Source organism: Diceros bicornis, chromosome 17 (genome assembly GCF_020826845.1).
Source record: "Diceros bicornis minor isolate mBicDic1 chromosome 17, mDicBic1.mat.cur, whole genome shotgun sequence".
Classification (NCBI taxonomy): domain Eukaryota; kingdom Metazoa; phylum Chordata; class Mammalia; order Perissodactyla; family Rhinocerotidae; genus Diceros; species Diceros bicornis.
In genome coordinates, this window is record NC_080756.1 from 48,420,362 (window position 1) to 48,440,151 (window position 19,790).

General features: G+C 40.8%; 1 protein-coding gene across 2 annotated transcripts in view; it reads right to left on the minus strand.

Annotated features, from left to right (window-relative positions):
• Window positions 1-857: 857 nt before the first annotated feature.
• The window catches only part of BORCS5 (BLOC-1 related complex subunit 5), an 86,934-nt gene continuing 68,001 nt past the window's right edge, over window positions 858-19,790 (minus strand). For both annotated transcript variants that reach the window (XM_058558743.1, XM_058558742.1), the window contains exon 4: window positions 858-1,568. In XM_058558743.1, coding sequence (XP_058414726.1) covers window positions 1,338-1,568 — 231 coding nt within the window. In that variant the 3' untranslated portion in view covers window positions 858-1,337. The remainder of the gene's footprint in view (window positions 1,569-19,790) is intronic.

A 19,790-nucleotide genomic window follows, 5' to 3' on the forward strand; every position in this document is an offset into this window, starting at 1 on the left:
AGTTAATACCATGTTTTGTCTAACTTCTTCATAAGAAAAACAGTTGGTTGGAGAGCTAGCTGGCTGAGGTTTTCATGCCATGCTAGGTCACCTTTCTGCCACGTTCACACCATTAACTGCTGAAACACAGTGAGAAAGCTCCATCCTCACAGGCTCAGTCTGCATCTCATTTTATTTGTAAATTGTATCAAGTGCAGTGAGGGTAACGGCACCTGATTCCTGAGCTATTCTTATAGCTCTGTAGACAACCAGCCCTTCGTCCTTTGAAAGCTACAAGCAAGTCCTTCTGTTCAGAACTGGGTTCTGTATACTCCAGGAACTCAAAACAAAGACAACGATGGTGATGGCTTAAAAATGCCACTTCCTGTCAGTCTAGGTGAAGGGAACATGAGTATTCTTTGTATCATTTTTTCAACTTTTCTCCAATGTAAAATTTAAAAAAAAATAAAGATATGAAAAAATAGTAATGAGGGCAGATGAGACCTAGTCGAGCCATGTCAGATATTAAAACGTACTGCTAAATTATAATATTAAAACAGCATGAAACAGTATGGAGAGAAAGATCAATGGATTAGAATATAGTCTAGCACTAGATCCTCAATTATATGGAAATTTAATACATGATAGTACTGATGTAGTAAAAAGAAACCTAAACTATGTCTGCATCAAGGAAACCAGTTATCAGTGGGAGATGAACCACCCGATGAGGGTGTAGAAAGGGAGTCTTTAGTTTCCAATGACAACATACAAGGGACACAACAAAAATACCAGTGTTTCACCAGGGCAGGAAGAGGGTGCCCAGATAAAGACCTGATCTGATGTAAATCGTCAGTAGGAAGAGTAACAACACACAGACCTGGATTAAATTGGTTCTTTATGTTTACAACCAATAACCGGGAGAGCCTATTGAGTACAATTTCATAAAGGCATCCAGGACACCGAGCTTCTTAAAATATTTCTCCCCTTCTTTCCGTATTTTCATCCACAAGCAAGACTAGATAATATACACTTTCAATTAAAAAAAAATCTAAACAAAATAAAAATTCCCAATGCAGAGTTCTGTAACAAATTCCTAATAATTCGAACGCTCCAACTTCAGTTATCACTGAGAATTAGTTTGGTTCATTTTGCATAGGGGGAATGCAGAGGAAAGGGACAGGACAAAGATTTTCAGGCCAGCCAGACTGCTTCACCTCTGCTTCAGGGAGAACCAAAACCTCCAACCAGCTTCAAGCCGTGGTCACGTGACACGACTTCGGTTCCAAATGTCCACAGGGTGTGGGGGGTGCCAGGCTCTGTCCCCAGAACCACAGCCAGGCCGGAGGCCAGGAGCCACTCTACAGCTTGAGCTCTCGGTCGGGTTTCATGCTGAAGGGCTCCAGCCTCTCGCCCTCTGGCAGCATGCTGTTGAGCCTCTCCATCAGCGGCACAGTCTGGTCAATGCCCATCTGTATGCGGCGCAGGATGGCAGACATTTCATTGACTTTCTGGATCTGCTCTGCATATTTGGCATATCTTTTCTGGCGCTCTTGCATGAAGCTGAAGAGAGTTTCTACAGACAGATCCATCTGTAGAAGGGGAAAAGAAGTGAAACATATTAAATCTAGTTGAAGTCAGTCCTCTCAAGAGGACGAGGTGATCAGATGATCAGCATGAGGTCGAGTCCCACAGGTCAGATGGAAGCTGCCTAGCTTTCTAGGAAGCACTGGGAGAGAAAACAAACCAACGCTTCACGAACACACTTTATCAACCTCTGCCCCAAACCATCTTCAGAGGGAGACAAAGAGATGACTGTTTCTGGCTCTGTGTTTTGGGAGGGTGACCATTTATACCTTGTTGAGACCCTGGGATTTCTCTCTCTGTCTCGACATGAAAGAATCCTGGGTTTGGAAATCACAGATCAGAGTGCATCTGGCTCTGCTCTACTTGAGATGATATATACGTATCCTTTCTGTCTCAGGGTCTTTATCTGCAAAACAACAGGGAACTAATTCCAGAGTTGCAGGGTCGTTGTGAGGATGAAATGAGATACCACATGCAAACCCATCGAGCATGGGACTGGGCACGGCATAGAGGAGCCTTACAACGCGTTCTTCATTCCTCCCTCTCCTCCCTGCACGGCTGAGACCGGCGGTCACTCAGGGGCGAACTGCATGGAAAGAGGGGCCTCTCCCTGCCAGGACCAAAATGCCAACCAAGGCTCAGGTCCACACCATGTGAGGCAAACTGTGAGGACGCTTCGTGCACCCTCTCCCCTAGTTAAACAAACTTTATGGTCTGGTCTCCCCATTTTTGTGACCTTTTTTCTTTCCCTGGTGAAGTTCTTTGGAACTTATCATCTGGATGAAATAGGAGGAACAGAGGAACCTCTAGCATGCTGGATGCCTATATCCCTCCTCTGCACTGTACCCACACCCACTCCCTCCCGCCTTGTTTCCTTCCCCGCCCAGGGAAGAAACAATCTACCAAGACTCACATTTCTATCCCAAAGTTCAAATGCTAGTCCAGCCCTTCCTTCTTGTCTATTCCAGGAGTATGCCCCCTTGCCAACCCTAGCATCATGCTGGCACTCAGTGCATGTTACCACAGCACCTCTGAAAATGGTGTGATATAAACAAAAACAAAATGTACTAATATATGAGAGACCAAAGCCAGCCCCAACAAAAAATCACCAGTTCTATTTTACATTGTGTGTAGGGGAGAGAGGGATGGTGAGGAGGGCAGATGTTAGAAGAGCTTAGTGCTTGTTTTTTCCACACTGGTTCCTCTCTCACTTGTTTTGAAATGCCGAGAGGACAAAAAGACAGCTAGTGGGAGGAGGGCACAGGGGAACAAAAATCCATTTGAACAGGAGACTCTAAATAACCTACACCTTCTGAGGTTTCTCTGCAACCCTGTTCAGTCATTCATGGAGGTAGTAAGCCAGGAAATTATTGTGTCCATAAAAGTCAACTATCAGGATGGCAATTCAATCCAGCACCTAGAAATACTCCACGTTGAGAGAGACAATGGTAGATGCGGGAGCCAGCTGGAATCCTCATAAGAACCAGCACAGCTCACTGAACAGCCTACTCCAGAACTCAGAACCTTCTCGGGCTTTCACATTTCACTTGGCAGGGGCATTCCTGTCCCCCCACCCCCAACTCTATCAGACTGGACAGGCACCTGAGGAGTTTTTCTGAAATGGCCTCCAAGGCTCTAACTTATCATGTCTAAGGCCCCTAAGCAATCAACCCACTCCCCCTGATTTACAGCTGATCAGACAGGTTTTACAACCTTAGCAAGGTACTTCTTCAAATGGCATACACTTCCCTCCACATTTCCACATCCAGCTGGGGCCATGTTTAATGTATCCAGACCTTCTATCCAAAGCCACGTCATGCTGAATGCTCAGGTGAGCACATGTAATTCAAGCATGCTATTCGTACATGCTTACAGTATGTCTTTCAAGAGCCAATTCCATGAGAGTCCATGGAAGAAAAAAAACCACAGAAAAGGAAATGTAAGGGTGAGTGACCTCCAAGGTCGCACAGTGACAGAACCAAGACTAGAACCCAGATCTCCAGCATCTTCCTTTTACACGTATTTCCTAAGCGAGAGAGTGTACCATTAGTGGTACATGAGATTTTAGTTGGTACATGGCATGGCATTAAACAACATCAAATCACATGATGGAAAAGTTATTGCCTTTTAAATCTTTTCCCATTCTTTCTGATTGCTGCAGAGAAAGTCTCAATTTGGTGCAAGTAAAACTTTAATACCAGGAAAAGTGTAATAAAACTGGTGACATGCCTATTTCTCATGCCCTTCCCTTTGCTCTCTTGAGGCAACCCTGTTCCTGAACCCTAATCCCTAATCTCTAATCCCCATCTCTGTACGTACCATGAATCCAGGTACAGACTTAGTCTAGCACATCTGAAATGACTTCAGGAGTCAGTCAGTATGTAACACAATCTGAATTTTACCATTGTGACAAGCTAGAACATACCCTCATTCACCATTCCTAAAGCTACTTTTGGCACAAAGATTCTAACAAGGAATGACATATTTAATATATGTTAGTCAAAAGACATTTACTGAGTACTATCATGGGTCACATGAGGTCCTAGGTATATAGATATTGAGAACCAAACTAGATAACATCTACAGAACTTACTGTGTACATTAATATGACTTTTCTTTTCCACTGTCTTTGTTAACATGACTTTACTATTCCAAGAAACTCAGGCCCAGAAGCAGAAATGTTGCAAATAACTTTGTTTCAGGAACTTCCAGAAAAACCATTTAAATGAGAAAACGATTCAATTTTCCAAAAAACAGAGAATGACTATTTATTCTCCATGACTCATGCCTCAAAACTTTGCCTTGGTGTGACCACACTAAGTTCTCGTCAGCGGTACGTATATGTGGACATCTCTCATGGCATCTTCTGGGTATATTAGCCGGCACGCACTCTTTGCTCCTCGTCTTCTTCGTCCCTTCCTTTACTCTGCTGCTGCCAAAATGCAGACGCAGCCCCCTTAGACCATGAGAATAACTCAGGTCACATCCTTGGGTTGGCAGAGCAGTAAGCTAGAAGAAGCTGGGTCCGTGAGGACTTTTGTGGGTGAGAGTAGTACCAGGCCTGGGAGAGAAAAATAAATTTCCATTCTGTATAAGCCACTGTAACACCAGTTGAATTTAATCTTATTCTGATAGAAATGAATGAGATCAAGTCCCTGCCTTCAAGGAATTCATTGTTTACTCTCAAACTCAAACTTCAAGCCTTGCTCTACATATTCATATACTGTCCCTGGTGGCAGTACATTTCAAAGAACAGGTGAAAAAGGTGGTGAGAGTATTTTTACGTGTTACTGCAGGCTTTACTAAGATATTAGTTATCTGTAGATTGCACTCCAACTTGTTCCAAATACCTTGTATGTATGGTGTAGCCTATTTTCCCACCTGGTTGGTCCACCGCCAGAAACGGATACAAAATATTACCAAATCAAATCCAGCAATATACAAAAATGATAACACATCACAACCAAGTGAGGTTTATCTCAAGGATGTAAGCTTTATCGGCATCTGAAAACCAAATAATTTGCCATTTCAACAGAATAAAGGTTAAAAATCATATAATCATTTCAATAGATGCAGAAAAAACATTCAATAAATTCAATTATGAAAAATTTCAGCAAATTAGGAATAGAAGGAACAATCTTCAATCTGATAAAGGGCATCTACGAAAAAGCTACAGCTAACATCATAGTTAGTGGTGAAAGACATTTTTCTCCCTAACATCAGGAGTAAGGCCAGGATATCCACTCTCACCACTTCTATTCAACATGGTACTAGAGGTCCTAGCTAGTGCAACAAATCAATAAACGAAATAAAAGGCATAGAAACTGGAGAGGAATAAATAAAAAGATCTTTATCTAGATCATACACCATGATCAAGTGGGATTTATACCAGGGATACAGGGATGGTTCAACATCCGCAAATCAATCAACGTGATATATCACATCAACAAAACAAAGAATAAAAACCACATGGTCATCTCAATAGATGCAGAGAAGGCATTTGACAAGATATAACATCCATTTATGATAAAAACTCTCAACAAAATGGGAATAGAAGGAAAGTACCTCAACATAATAAAGGCTATTTATGACAAACCCACAGCCAACATCATACTCAACAGGGAAAGACTGAAAGCCATTCCTCTGAGAACAGGAATGAGGCAGGGCTGCCCACTCTCACCACTGCTGTTCAACATAGTACTGGAGGTTTGGTAAGAGCAATTAGGCAAGAAAAAGGAATAAAAGGAATCCAAATAGGTAACGAAGAAGTGAAACTCTCACTATTCGCAGATGACATGATTTTATATACAGAAAACTCTAAAGAATCCATTGGAAAACTATTAGAAATAATCAACAACTACAGCAAAGTTGCAGGGTACAAAATCAATCTATAAAAATCAGTTGCATTTCTGTATGCTAATAACAAACTAACAGAAAGACAGCTCAAAAAGATAATACCATTTACAATTGCATCAAAAAGAATAAAATACCTAGGAATAAATCTTACCAAGGAGGTGAAAGACCTATACAATGAGAACTACAAGACATTATTGAAAGAAATCGATGATGACATAAAGAAATGGAAAGATATCCCATGCATGTGGCTTGGAAGAATAAACATAGTTAAAATGTGTATATTACCTAAAGCAATCTACAGATTCAATGCAATCCCAATCAGAATCCCAATGACATTCTTCACGGAAATAGAAAAAAGAATACTAAAATTCATATGGGGCAACAAAAGACCCCAAATAGCTAAAGCAATCCTAAGAACAAAGCAGGAGGGATCACAATCCCTGACTTCAAAACATACTACAAAGCAACAGTAATCAAAACAGCATGGTACTGGTACAAAAACAGACACACAGATCAATGGAACAGAATTGAAAGCCCAGAAATAAAACCACACATATACGGACAGCTAATTTTCAACAGAGGAGCTAAGAACATACAATGGAGAAAGGCAAGTCTCTTCAATAAATGGTGTTGGGAAAACTGGACAGCCACATGCAAAAGAATGAAAGTGGACCATCTGCTATCGCCATTCACAAAAATTAACTCAAAATGGATCAAAGACCTGAAGGTGAGACCTGACACTATAAAACTCATAGAAGAAAATATAGGCCACACACTATTTGATATTGGTCATAAAGGAATCTTTTCGGATGACATGCCTACCCAGACTAGGGAAACTCAAGAAAAAATAAACAAGTGGGACTTTATCAGATTAAAGAGCTTCTACAAGACAAACGAAATCAGAATCAAGATGAACAGACAACCCACCAGCTGGGAGAGAATATTTGCAAAACATACATCTGACAAGGGGTTGATCTCCATAACATATAAAGAACTCACAAAACTGAACAACAAAAAAACAAACAACCTGATCAAAAAATGGGCAGAGGAAATGAACAGACACTTCTCCAAAGAAGATATACAGATGGCCAATAGGCACATGAAAAGATGTTCAACATCATTAATCATCAGGGAAATGCAAATCAAAACAACACTCAGATATCACCTCACGCCCGTTAGAATGGCTATAATCACCAAGACAAAAAACAACAAATGTTGGAGAGGATGTGGAGAAACAGGAACCCTCATACACAGCTGGTAGGAATGCAAACTGGTGCAGCCTCTATGGAAAACAATATGGAGATTCCTCAAAAAAATAAAAATAGAGATGCCCTATGATCCAGCCATCCCACTACTGGGAATCTATCCAACGAACCTGAAATCAACAATCCAAAGAGGCTTATGCACCCCTATGTTCACTGCAGCATTATTCACTATAGCCAAGAAGTGGAAGCAACCTAAGTGTCCCTCGACTGACGACTGGATCAAGAAAATGTGATACATATATACAATGGAATACTACTCAGCCATAAAAAAAGACAAAATCATCCCATTTGCAACAACATGGATGGGCCTGGAGGGTATTATGTTAAGTGAAGTAAGCCAGAAAGAGAAAGACAAACACTGTATGATCTCACTCATATGTGGAATATAAACCAACACATGGACAGAGAAAACTGTATTGTGGTTACCAGGGACAATGAGGGTGGGGGGTGGGCATAAGTGGTGAAGGGAGACAGATACATGGTGATGAACAAACAAAAATGTACAACCCAGAACAAACAAAAAAGTACAACCCAGAATTTCACAATGTTAAAAACTATTAAAACATCAATAAAAAAAAGATCTTTATCTACAGATGACATGCTAGTGTACTCAGAAAATTGTAAAGAATCCACCAAAAACTAAAAAGCCAACAAGTGAATTTAGCAAGGCTGCAAGATATATAGTCAATATACAAAAATAAATTGTATTTCCATATACTTGCAATGAACAACTGGACCATGCAATAAAAAAGTACCATTTACAATTACATCAACAATATGAAAAACTTAGGGAAAATTTCAAAAAATCTGTACAAGACCTATACACTGATATTACAAAACCCTGTTGTGCAAAATTAAAGGAGATCTCAAAAGATGGAGAAGTATACCATGTTCATGGATTGGAAGATTCTGCGTCATTAAGATGTCAATTCTTGCCAAATTGATTTACAGATTCATTTGCAATCTGAATCAAAATTCTAGAAGGCATTTTTTGCAGGGATTTGATAAGCTGACTCTAAGCACACAAAACGGCCAAAAGAATTCTGAAAAAGAACAAAGTTTAAAGACCTATAATATTTGATTTCAAGATCTACTATCAAGCTACAGTAATCAGGATAGTGTGGTACTGGCATAGAGACATACAGATCAATGAAACTGAACAGAGAGTGTAGAAATAGATCAAACATTTGTGTCAACTGATTTTTTTACAGAGAAAAGTAAGTTTTTCAAAAATTTGTGCTAGAAAACTAGCTATCTATACGGAGGGAAAAAAACACCTGGACCCCATACACAAAAATTAAGACAAAATGGATCACAGACCTAAACATAGAAGCTAAAACTAAAAAAATTCTAGAAGAAAACATAAGAGAAAAATCTTGGCTACTGTGAGGTAGGCAAAGATTACTTAGGTCCAAAAAGCACTAACTATAAAACAAAAAATGGTTAAGTTGATCTTCATCAAAATTTAAAACTTCTTTTTGAAAGACACTATTATGAAAATGATAAGGTGGGGCCGGCCCCATGGCTTAGCGGTTAAGTGCGCGTGCTCTGATGCTGGCGGCCAGGGTTCAGATCCTGGGCGCTCAGCCACGCACCGCTTCTCCGGCCGTGCTGAGGCCGCGTCCCATGTACAGCAACTAGAAGGATGTGCAACTATGACATACAACTATCTACTGGGGCTTTGGGGGAAATAAATAAATAAATAAAAAATGATAAGGCAAGCCATAGACTAAGAGAAAATATTCACCATATATACAATAATAGACATATCCAGAATATATAAAGAACTCTTACAACTCACTATTAACACAAAGTCCAAATTTGGGATCTTTTCAGAAGAACTGACCTGGGGCCTCTGTCTCACTACAATATTAACTGAATTTCTAAGGAAAATATCCTTTTAAGATCTTTAAAAAAAAAAAAATTAAGGGCCCGGTGGCTCAGCAGTTAAGTGCACGCGCTCCGCTGCGCCACCCTGGGGTTTGCAGGTTCGGATCCCAGGCACGCACCAACACGCCACTTGTCAGGCCATTCTGTGGTGGCGTCCCATATAAAGTAGAGGAAGATGGGCACAGATGGTAGCCCAGGGCCGGTCTTCCTCAGCAAAAAGAGGAGGATTGGCATTGGATGTTAGCTCAGGGCTAATCTTCCTCACCAAAAAAAAAATTAAGATCCCTTCCAGGAAAGTGAGCCTCCAGCTGATCAAGTGAATATCAACTGAATTTATTAAAAAGAAAAGTAGGGGATGGGGCCAGTGAAGAGCCACTGGAAATGGGCTAGGAGCCCAGAGAAAGTCGTGCCAGCAATCACCTCAAAGTGGCATCTGGCTCTTTTGGGACAAAGGATCCAAGGAGGTGTAAGAGTGAAACTTGTCTGAGGATGGTACCAACAGGCATGGTTAAGTAAGCTGGACTACAGCTCAGAAAAAAATGAGTAGCTAGATGTTAACCAGACTGTAGTCTCAATAGAACTCCCCTGCTGAAACCCTGACACAGTGTGGAATGGGACAATTCTGGCCGATTCTCAAATCACTCTGAGGACTCTGGAGACTTCCAGCCCATGACCAAGATTATCCTGAATCCAATCCTTTATGGCTGGGTAGTGACGGCTCCTGAATGAGAAGTGGCTATTCATGGCTATTCATGACACCAGCGCCCACCGAGGTTGCACATTTAACCTCAGGAGGGACCTGTTCCATGGAAGCTTCTGTCCTGACTGAGCTGGAATGGCAGAACAGGACTCAGTTGCTTTCAGACCCACTGGCTTAAATTCTCAATAGTTCACCTTCCAAGGTTTGAACAGAGCTTTTAACGCAGGTGTGAACTGACCATCCAGACTCTGCAAATGACCTATTTAGACATCTTGAAGGCATTCTTGAGCTGGAGGTGAGTGACTCAGAGTCACTCTGAGAGGAGTGGGCATCTCTCAGAAGGGAGAGGGCTTCTAGAGAAGCAACAAAATAAACAAAGAATTAATGTGAAGTAACCATTCCAGCTTTACGACCAACTATTCACAGCTTGCAGATGAAGATAGTGATGTCAGAACTGGGTCAATATGACTGACTACTCTGTGACCTTGAACCAATTACTTAACTTCTTTGAGCCTCAGCTTCTTCACCCTTAAAACGGGGATAATGATAGTACCTACACGTCATAGGGTTGACATGAGGCGTAAGGAGATAACACGTACAAACACCCAGAACAGCTCCCAGAAAAACAGAGCTCCATAAATTATAAAATATATGTGAACTGAAATAGACACTATATAGAGAAATCTCTTTTACGTGCAAAATGGAAAAGCAAGATAAGAAATTTAGTAAATAAGGGCAGAAAAAAAAAATGACGAGGGGCGGCCCCATGGCTTAGTGGTTAACTGCGCGCACTCCGCTGCTGGTGGCCCGGGTTCGGATCCCGGGCGCGCACCGACGCACCACTTCTCCGACCATGCTGAGGCCGCGTCCCACATACAGCAACTAGAAGGATGTGCAGCTATGACATACAACTATCTACTGGGGCTTTGGAGGAAAAATAAATAAATAAATAAAATTATAAAAAAAAAATGATGACATTTCAAGGTATCCAAATAGACACAGTAATATCTCTGGTGCAAAGGCGGGGAGCTGTCGTTATGCCTCATCTCTATTACATGAACTATCTGCGAGGCTTACACAACCACTCAGATGACAATTTACCATTGTGTTTTTTGCTGACATGTTTTATTTTTGTTCTGAATTTCTGCTACTGAAAATCTTACAACAGAGTCACATTACTCATCCCAAAGTTTCCTTACAGAAACATTTCACACTATGTAATAACTGAAATCATTATTTACCTATAAGTCCTTCCATGTGTTTTTGATTCATATACCCAGCCATAAGAATGAGGAACTATTACCACTGTTTGGTGCTACCCAACATGGTAAAATAAAAATATGTAAGTGGACATGCATGTATATATATTTTTTCAAAAAATATTTTGAAAGCAAGCACAAGAGCTTTAATAAATGGTATCTTCTCCAACAAGAGTACATTGCTTCAAAAAATTTGTTACATAAAATTTCCTGGGCTGGCTCCGTGGCTTAGCAGTTAAGTGCGCGTGCTCCGCTACTGGTGGCCCAGGTTCGGATCCTGGGTGCGCACCGACACACCGCTTCTCCGGCCATGCTGAGGCCGCGTCCCACATACAGCAACTAGAAGGATGTGCAACTATGACATACAACTATCTACTGGGGCTTTGGAGGTAAAAAAGGGGGAGGATTGGCAATAGATGTTAGCTCAGAGCCGGTCTTCCCCAGCAAAAAGAGGAGGATTAGCATGGATGTTAGCTCAGGGCTGATCTTCCTCACAATAAATAAATAAATTAATTAATTAAATTAAATTAAATTTCCTGATAAAGTAAGCTTTGATGCTGGTTTAGGACAGGAGGGCCATTCTATGGAATATGTCTAAACGCTTGATGTAATTTCCTTTTCAACATAAAGGTAATTTTTTCAAAGTACTGATAGATACTACAAGGGCCTATAGTTTTACGTTAGAAAAGATGTGTGATACAACCATAAGAGCTTCATAAAGATATTATACATCTTCTAAATTCTAAAACCTTAACATTGTAGATATGTACAAGGCAGTCACAAGCAAGTTTAATAACCTTTTCATAGGTCAAAAGAAAAATGAGTAGGTAAATTGTGTTCTGCAGTTAACAAAATTCAAGTCTATACAATCGATAGACTGTTGCTTTTCTTCTCCCTAACGTACTTAAGTTTAAAAAAAATGTTAAAAAGAAAAAAGACTGCTTAAGGACTTAATTGAGACTACATTTTAAAAAGTCACTCATCTTTTCTACCCTTTAAAAGTAATAATGTTCAGCTTTTAAATGTGATGTCTCTCAGTTAAGCCTCAAGGTCAATTTTTATGTGGTCGCAATAGCTCACTCTCTCTGCACTCATTCTACATTTAAATCCCTGTCTCCCAAGGAGGTCACTTTAGGAATAAAGGGGTGAGGAGATGGAAGCCATGATGGGCTGAGGCCAGCTAACCAAGGGCTGTCTGCCTCTCTTCTCACATTCCAAATCCAGCCCCAGCTTTGTTCTTCCTTTCCATGGACATCCTTCTATGCCCTAAAATGTAATGAATACACAGTGATATGCAATTCTGCTTTTTTTTCTTTCTTTCTTTTTTTTTTTTGCTGAGGAAGATTCTCCCTGAGCTAACATCTGCTGCCAATATTCTTCTTTTTCTATGCAAGCCACCACCACAGCATGGCCACTGACAGACACGTGGTATATAGGTCGGCGCCCAGGAACCCAACCTGGGCCACTGAAGTGGAGTGCGCCGAACTTAACCACGAGGCCACTGGGGATGGCCCTACAATTCTGCTCTTGTATTGTAAGGTTTTTCCAGCTAAAGGAGCTAAAAGGAAAAATGACAACATCCTGTTTTAGAGCTATACAACTAATGACTTCTGAGGTCAGCTAACAATCTGTGGGCACTTGGCTATGCCTCAAATGTCTGTTTGGAGATGGGCACATTACTGATTTTTAGCAATGTAGGCTCACCCTGCAAAGCCTTGATATGGCTCATAATTTATTACCATAAAAAGACAGAAGTCAGAGGCTTGAATTTAAATCCTACTAGTCGTGCGACCTCGACAAATCACAAACTGAATCTCGGCTTCTACTTTTTAAAAGTGGTAATAATAATAATATTATTACCTATCCATCCATCCATCGTATCTCACAGTGGTATTATGAAGATTATAAAGAAGAAGATATATACAAGAGTGATGTGAAAACAAAACAGAGCATGTTATATTATTATAACAAATTCCACTGAATGGCCAAATATGCTGCGACATTTGTTTTTCATGGCACTAAAATAAAACTAAGAAATTCTCAAATTATATGACCACATTCAAAGGAAACTGCTTCAGTGTTTTACATAAAGCTTCACCCTTTCACGCATTCTGGATCTCAGAACTACCAATTTCCCTGATGAGAGAACAGCTAGCATAGCTCTATAAATTAGTACTGTCCCAAGGGCAAAATCTGTGTTGCTGTTCCTCCAAAGAAGATATACAAACAGCCAATAAAGACATAAAAAGATATTCAACATCACTAAGTCATCAGGGAAATGAAAATCAAAACTACAAAAAGATACTACTTTACACTCACTAGGGATGGCTAAAATAAAAAGACAGACAATAACGAGTGTCTGAGAATGTGGAGAAATTGGAACCTTTGTGCACTTCTAGTGGGAATGTAAAATAGGGCAGTGCTTTGAAAAACACTTTGGCTGTTTCTCCAAAAGTTAAACACAGAGTTACCATATGACCCAGCAATTTCACTCCTAGGCATATACCCAAGAGAACTGAAACATACGTTCACACAAAAACTTGTACACAAATGTTCACAGCAATACTATTCATAGCAGCCCCAAAGTGGAAACAACCCACACATCCATCAACTCATGAAAGGATAAACAAAATGTGGTATACCCATACAAGAGAGTATTATTCAGCCAGAAAAAGGAATGTGATACTGATAAAAGCTACAACGTGAATGAGCCTTGAAAACATTATGCTAAGTAAATAAGTCCCAGACAAAAGGGGACATATTGTATGATTCTATTTATATGAAATGCCCAAAATAGGCAGTCAATAGAGACAGAAAGTAGATTAGCTGTTGCCAGGGGATAGGAGAACAGGGGATAGGGAGTGACTGCTAATTTATATGGGGTTTCTTTTGGGGGTGATGAAAATGTTCTGGATTAGATAGTGGTGTTAGATGCACAGCTTTGTGAATATACTAAAAACCACTGAACTGTACACTATGAAAAGGTGAGATGTCTCGAAGTCAAGTTGTCAGCAATCTCCTGGAACCTTCCTTGCTTGTTCTTAAACTAACTCAATGATGGCCACATTCTTAATCTCACTTTTGACTGGGGTACATTGTTCTTAAGATCTTTCTTCCACTCTAAGAACCTGGTGCTTAGTCTTAGTTGCTCTAGCTTTCATACATCAGCTACCTCCTGATTTTGTCTTTGACTTTTAATTAGCTGTCTCTACTCAGAGAGTGGAACGCCCCTTGCCACCAATCAAAGTTTGGCACGTTCTAGCCCACCCTCCACCTTCTATCCCCACCATATCTTCCATTTGTCCTCTAGTAGGGATTAAGGCAGATTATAAAGATCAGGGTATGCCAGGCTGCAACAAAAACTTTTCAAGGTCACCTGTGTGTTTCTGGCTTTTAACCCTCCTCCAGATCACCATTTCCGCAGAGTTCTCTGTGCGAATCTGCTCTAGGGTGCCTCTCTCTTGCACAATGGACAAACAATGAGCAGATGGTTTCATTAATTATACCGCAGGCTAAATGGCACCAATGACCACATACTGGACATTTTGAAGTGACCTTGTTTCTGAAGACAATAGTTTGCTATGACAGCTTATAAGAGTAAACTCTTGTCATTTATTCTCATATCATACCTCTGATCTGTAAATCAGACAAGAATCTCTGGCAAATCTCAGTCTACGTGGATGGTCTACCAAAAACAAAAACTGAAATCTATACTTGTGGGACTATTTCTTTGAGTAATCTATGTACATCATATTAGGATGACTAAGTAGGTAGAACACAGTATGTAATATTCAGCTATTCCCCAGTTATTTTAATTAATTTAATAAAACAATGCATAATAGTTACAACTACTATCCAATGAGTTGGATCCAATCTGTTGAATGTCAGGCATTGTACCATGTACTATATATGTGTTATCTTTATTCCTCACAACAATCCTATAGGAAAAATATAATTCTCCTACTAGAGTTGTGGAATTGGGGATTCAGAGATCACAAAACAGGCCCAGGGTCACACAGTTAGTACTAGCAGGGAAGCCAGAATTCAAACTTGTGCTTTCTCGCGTTATCTCCGCCTTTCTTTTCTACAGAGTTAATTAATTCACATGTCAATTCATTTCAATTAAAATATACTATGTTGAGCAACATGCTCAATACCTTTTTGAAACCCTCAGCAGATGAATTTAAATGGTCATTTTTACAGTTTTCAGGTGGAGTGAAAGAACACTTTTGTTTCTAATTTAACCACCAATATTTATTTTTCTAATAATAGAAATAACAAATTACCAGACATAACATGGACATTTACAAAACAAAAACTGAGAACGGAGACCAAAGGGAATAAACTATTTGTCAGCAGATAAACTTGAATGGCATTTTCACTAGCAAAGTCAGTCTGTACACTTTGTACTCTGACATTTCACTTGTACAAGCATTTCACAATCCTTGACTTCACCAAGGGGGCTTAGAACATAGAATTTTAGAGCTGCAAGGGTCCTGAGAGACCATTCAATCCCACTCACCTCACTTTACAGATAAAAATGACTCCAGAGTGGTTAAGCAATTTGCCTAAGTCCACAGAGCCAGGACCGGACTCCAGATCTCTTGAGTCCAAGGGCCACCACACCACGTTCACTGTCAACTGTCCTAAGCGACAAAAGTCAGTCACTGATGTTTCCTTTTCCATTGTTCTCCCTTGTCAAACAAATTAAAACTGTGTGTGAAAACAGTGATCCAAAACAAAGCTTTTCAAGACACCATTTCTGGTCATAAGAAAAACTCTTGTTAATTGATGTCAAAATCAAACGACAAAGTCAAATCAAACAAAATCTCCATGTCTATTAAGAATAGGAACTTGCTCAGGTGGGCCTAGGTCTGCAATTAGGAGGATATCAGTCAAAACTGGGCGCAGTTTCTGCTTCCTTCTGGAATTACGTAAGCCTTCTCCAGCTCCTTATTAGTCTGCCATTTCCTGTTGCGCAATGCACAAACAATGGGCAGACTGCCGCCAATGTTTTCATTAATTACACCACAAGCTGCATGGCATCGATTACCACATAGTGGACATTTTGAAGTGACCCTGTTTCCTTGTTCAAACAATGTATCTAAACGCAATGTCTTCGTAAAGGAACAAATTTTATTCAGGTCTTCAAGAGAATTAAGAGATACTAGGACCTCAGGAATTTGAATTGCATCCTTTTGTTCCAATAATTATTTTATCACTTGCCCAATTCCCCTTATGCCTTCTTCCCCTCGGCCTTATGTTTAGGAGAGAAATCTCAAAAGCTTTAAGCAGTTCCCAAAGCTAAACATGTTAAAGGCAGGCAGATTACCCTCCCCCCCCCCCCTCCCCAAGAAAGGGCTAGTGAGTGACACTGAAAGGCAGCAAATCAGGGAAAGAAAAAGATTACGGTAAAAATAAAAGCTTGAAGGCAGAAATTGCACTCCCCCCTCTCCCTTGGGAGAGCTTTACCTGGACTCCATGAAAGATCTTAGTTCAGGGCAGACAGACACCTCAGAAGAACTTCTGCCTCCTTGACAACTCCTGTTCTGCTTTTTGTCTGACTAACTAAAGACCCTCTGCTCTGCAGTCCTTCCAGAGCAGGGTGGGGAGCACGGAGCCCCTCTGCACGAGCCCACTCTCTGGCTTCACCTTCATTCCAGCCACAGTCCTCTGAGATGCTGCTAAAAGGTCCTTTCTCAAAAACTGATCAACTGGGAGTGTGGAAAAGTTAGCCTCAAAGTAGGCAGAGCTGCCAGTTTAAAGATGTAAACGTGGGGTCTTCAGGGTTATTTTTTTTAAGTGTGGCTGCATCCTATAAGGATTGCTTTTGAAATATAAAAGGATACTGTGAAACCATGAGGAGAAGATTGTGAGAGAACACTGGTCAGGGAAAGCATCTGAGCGTTACGCACAAATAAGGAGAGGAGCTGGGAAGTAAAAAGCTTTTGGATCAAGAATTGAAGAGAAATGAAAAAGAACAGTAGAAACAGCACGGGCTGTGGAGTCTCAAATGTGGGTTTTTCATGGGGGTTTGAGTCCTAGCTCCACCATTTAAGAACTGTGTAACCCTGAATGGTTTACCTTTCGGGGCTCTGAACCTCAGTTTCTTTATCTGTCGGATGCAGATGATAACATATGTAAAATGCCTGTTGCAGACCTGGCACAAGGAGAACGTGAAAAATGACAGCTGTATTATTATTACTACTATTCCTACTACCTTAGGAGAGGAGCTGGAGAAGCCATGTTGGTAGAGGGAGTAACTGGACGGTGGAGAAAATCGGGGAGCCCCATCAGCAACCGGGACTCTCCTTTCCAACGACCAGGATTAAAGGGCAATAAAGTAAGTTTGTATGACCTAAGTGACACATTCAATATTTTAAAACCTGAGCTAAGGTGACTAAACAATGTAAAACTGGATTATTTATGTGCTCTATAATTCCCTCATTTATGTACCCAAAGTATCCATGAACACAACCCCTTTCCTGACTCAGAGCAAAGAACAGACTTTGGAGATTTTGTGGAGGTAAATATTTTACAGCTAAAATCCTCTACCATATGCCTGAGGAAAGAATGGGTAGATATTCAACATGTGATGATGATAATGATGATGATGGTGATACTAATAGAATTGGTATATCTCAGTTGATGTCCGAGTCTGTGTTCCTAAACACTATGCTGGATGACCTCTCCTGACATGCGAGAGCCTGATCCAGAGTGGACGGGCCCATATCATTCCCCATGCAGAGAGCTGAGGTGACAACTCAACTTCACTACACAAATGCATCCAGCAAACATTTCCTAGGCACCAGGAGAGAAATGAGGCAGGAGATCCTCTCTGACCAAGGGAAACCAGGAATGCTTTATGTACAGGCTGCTGACATATACTGATGGGAGTACAGGATTCATTAGGCAGAGATGGGGAGCAGATTCTAGAGAGAGAGCACAGCAGAAGGCATGGGGCAGGAGTGGAGACCAGAGAGCAGTCTGAATTTAGTGGATTTTGCAGAATACAACTATGACTATTTCAAGATGGAAAGGCAGGCAAATAACTGCTTACAGAGAATCTAGGTCTCAGGAAGGTGACAGAGAATGGCTGAGGTACCTTATGATATAGGAAGAAATCATTACTGAAACTATGCTGCAATTGTGCCACTAATGTTCATACTTCTACAGAATAACACCTTGCAATCACCTCCTTGTTGGTCTTGCTACATTTTCACTGCCTAAAATAATCCTTTCCTTTACACAGCTCCTTGTAGTCCTGCAGAGTACATTCATTATTCCACTTGCTCTGGGCTGCAGGGTGGCTGTCACCTTAACTTTCTGTGTGAGCAATTTCTAGTAATGGTCTGATATGACCTCAGACAGTGATAAGCTCTCTCTACTCATGTGTAGAATGAGAACTGTGGAGTGATGCCAGGATGGCATCTAAGATCTTACAATATTAAAGTATAGTCTGTCAACATGGGCAGAAAAAAGTTAACTGCTGCCTCAACCTCTAGGGACACATCCTAGAGAAATCTTTGAGACCTGAAAGAATTAGAGATGCATTTAAAAGCAGTATGGATCTGGAAGTGTCCTCCAACTGACGACAGAGATAGCTAATAAGTCTCCAGTTCAGAACAACCAGGTAAATATGACAATGACTGGATTGTTAATAATGAACAGAATCTTGGGTACCGTGATTGTCACTGGTCAAAAAATTTGATAAATTTTCAGTATAGACAGAGTTTTAAAGAAGAGTCTCCTGGCTCACTCTGTACTAGCCACGGGGTCTTTATATTAAAAGTTCCTTTCCAGTAAGGTCTTCCTGGCCTACCCTATCTAAAATTTCCACCCCACTGACATTTCAAATCTATTTTCTTGCTTTTTATTCATAGCACTTATCTTACATGCTATATATTTTACTTTTTGTTGTTGTTGAGGAAGATTAGCCCTGAGCTAATACCTGTGCCAATCTTCCTCTACTTTACACACAGGTCGCTGCCGCAGCGTGGCTGACGAGCGGTAAAGGTCCATACCCAAGATCCAAACCTGCAAACCTGGGACGCCAAAGCAGAATGCACTGAACTTAACCATTATGCCATGAGGCTGGCCCCTATATTTTACTTTTTTACCTCGTTTATTGTCTGTTTCCCCAATGGAATGGAAGGTGCATGAGGAAGGGATTCTGTCTGTTTTATTCAGTGAGATATCCTCAACACCTAGAAAAGAGCCTGGCACAGAGCTGAATGAGTTCATAAATGAGGTAGACATGTAAAGCATGCATACAAAGTTCTGAAAGGCATATTCTTATGTCAGTGAGTCAAAAACGTGTAGCCATGGAGACAGAACCCTAATAAGGCTCATATATTATGAGAAAAAAAGAATAGAAGTATTGCAAATTGGAAAAAAATGCATGTTCAAGGTTTGTTTATACTGCCATTGAGTTGATTCTGACTCCTAGTGACCCTGCAGACAGCAGAGCGAATCCTGCCTGGTCTTTTTGCGCCATCCTCTCACCTTCTGGTGCTACATCAGACAATGTTCCACTGCTATTCACAGGGTTTTCGTGGCCAGTTTTTTTGGTGTTTTTTTGGAAGTGGGTGGCCAGGCCCTTCTTCCTAGTCTGTCTTAGTCTGGAAGCTCCACCGAAACCTGTCCACCATGGGTGAGCCTGCTGGTACTTGAAATACGGGTGGCATAGCTTTCAGCATCACAGCAACATGCAGCCACCACCATCTGACAACTGACAGATGGGTAATGTGGTTCCCT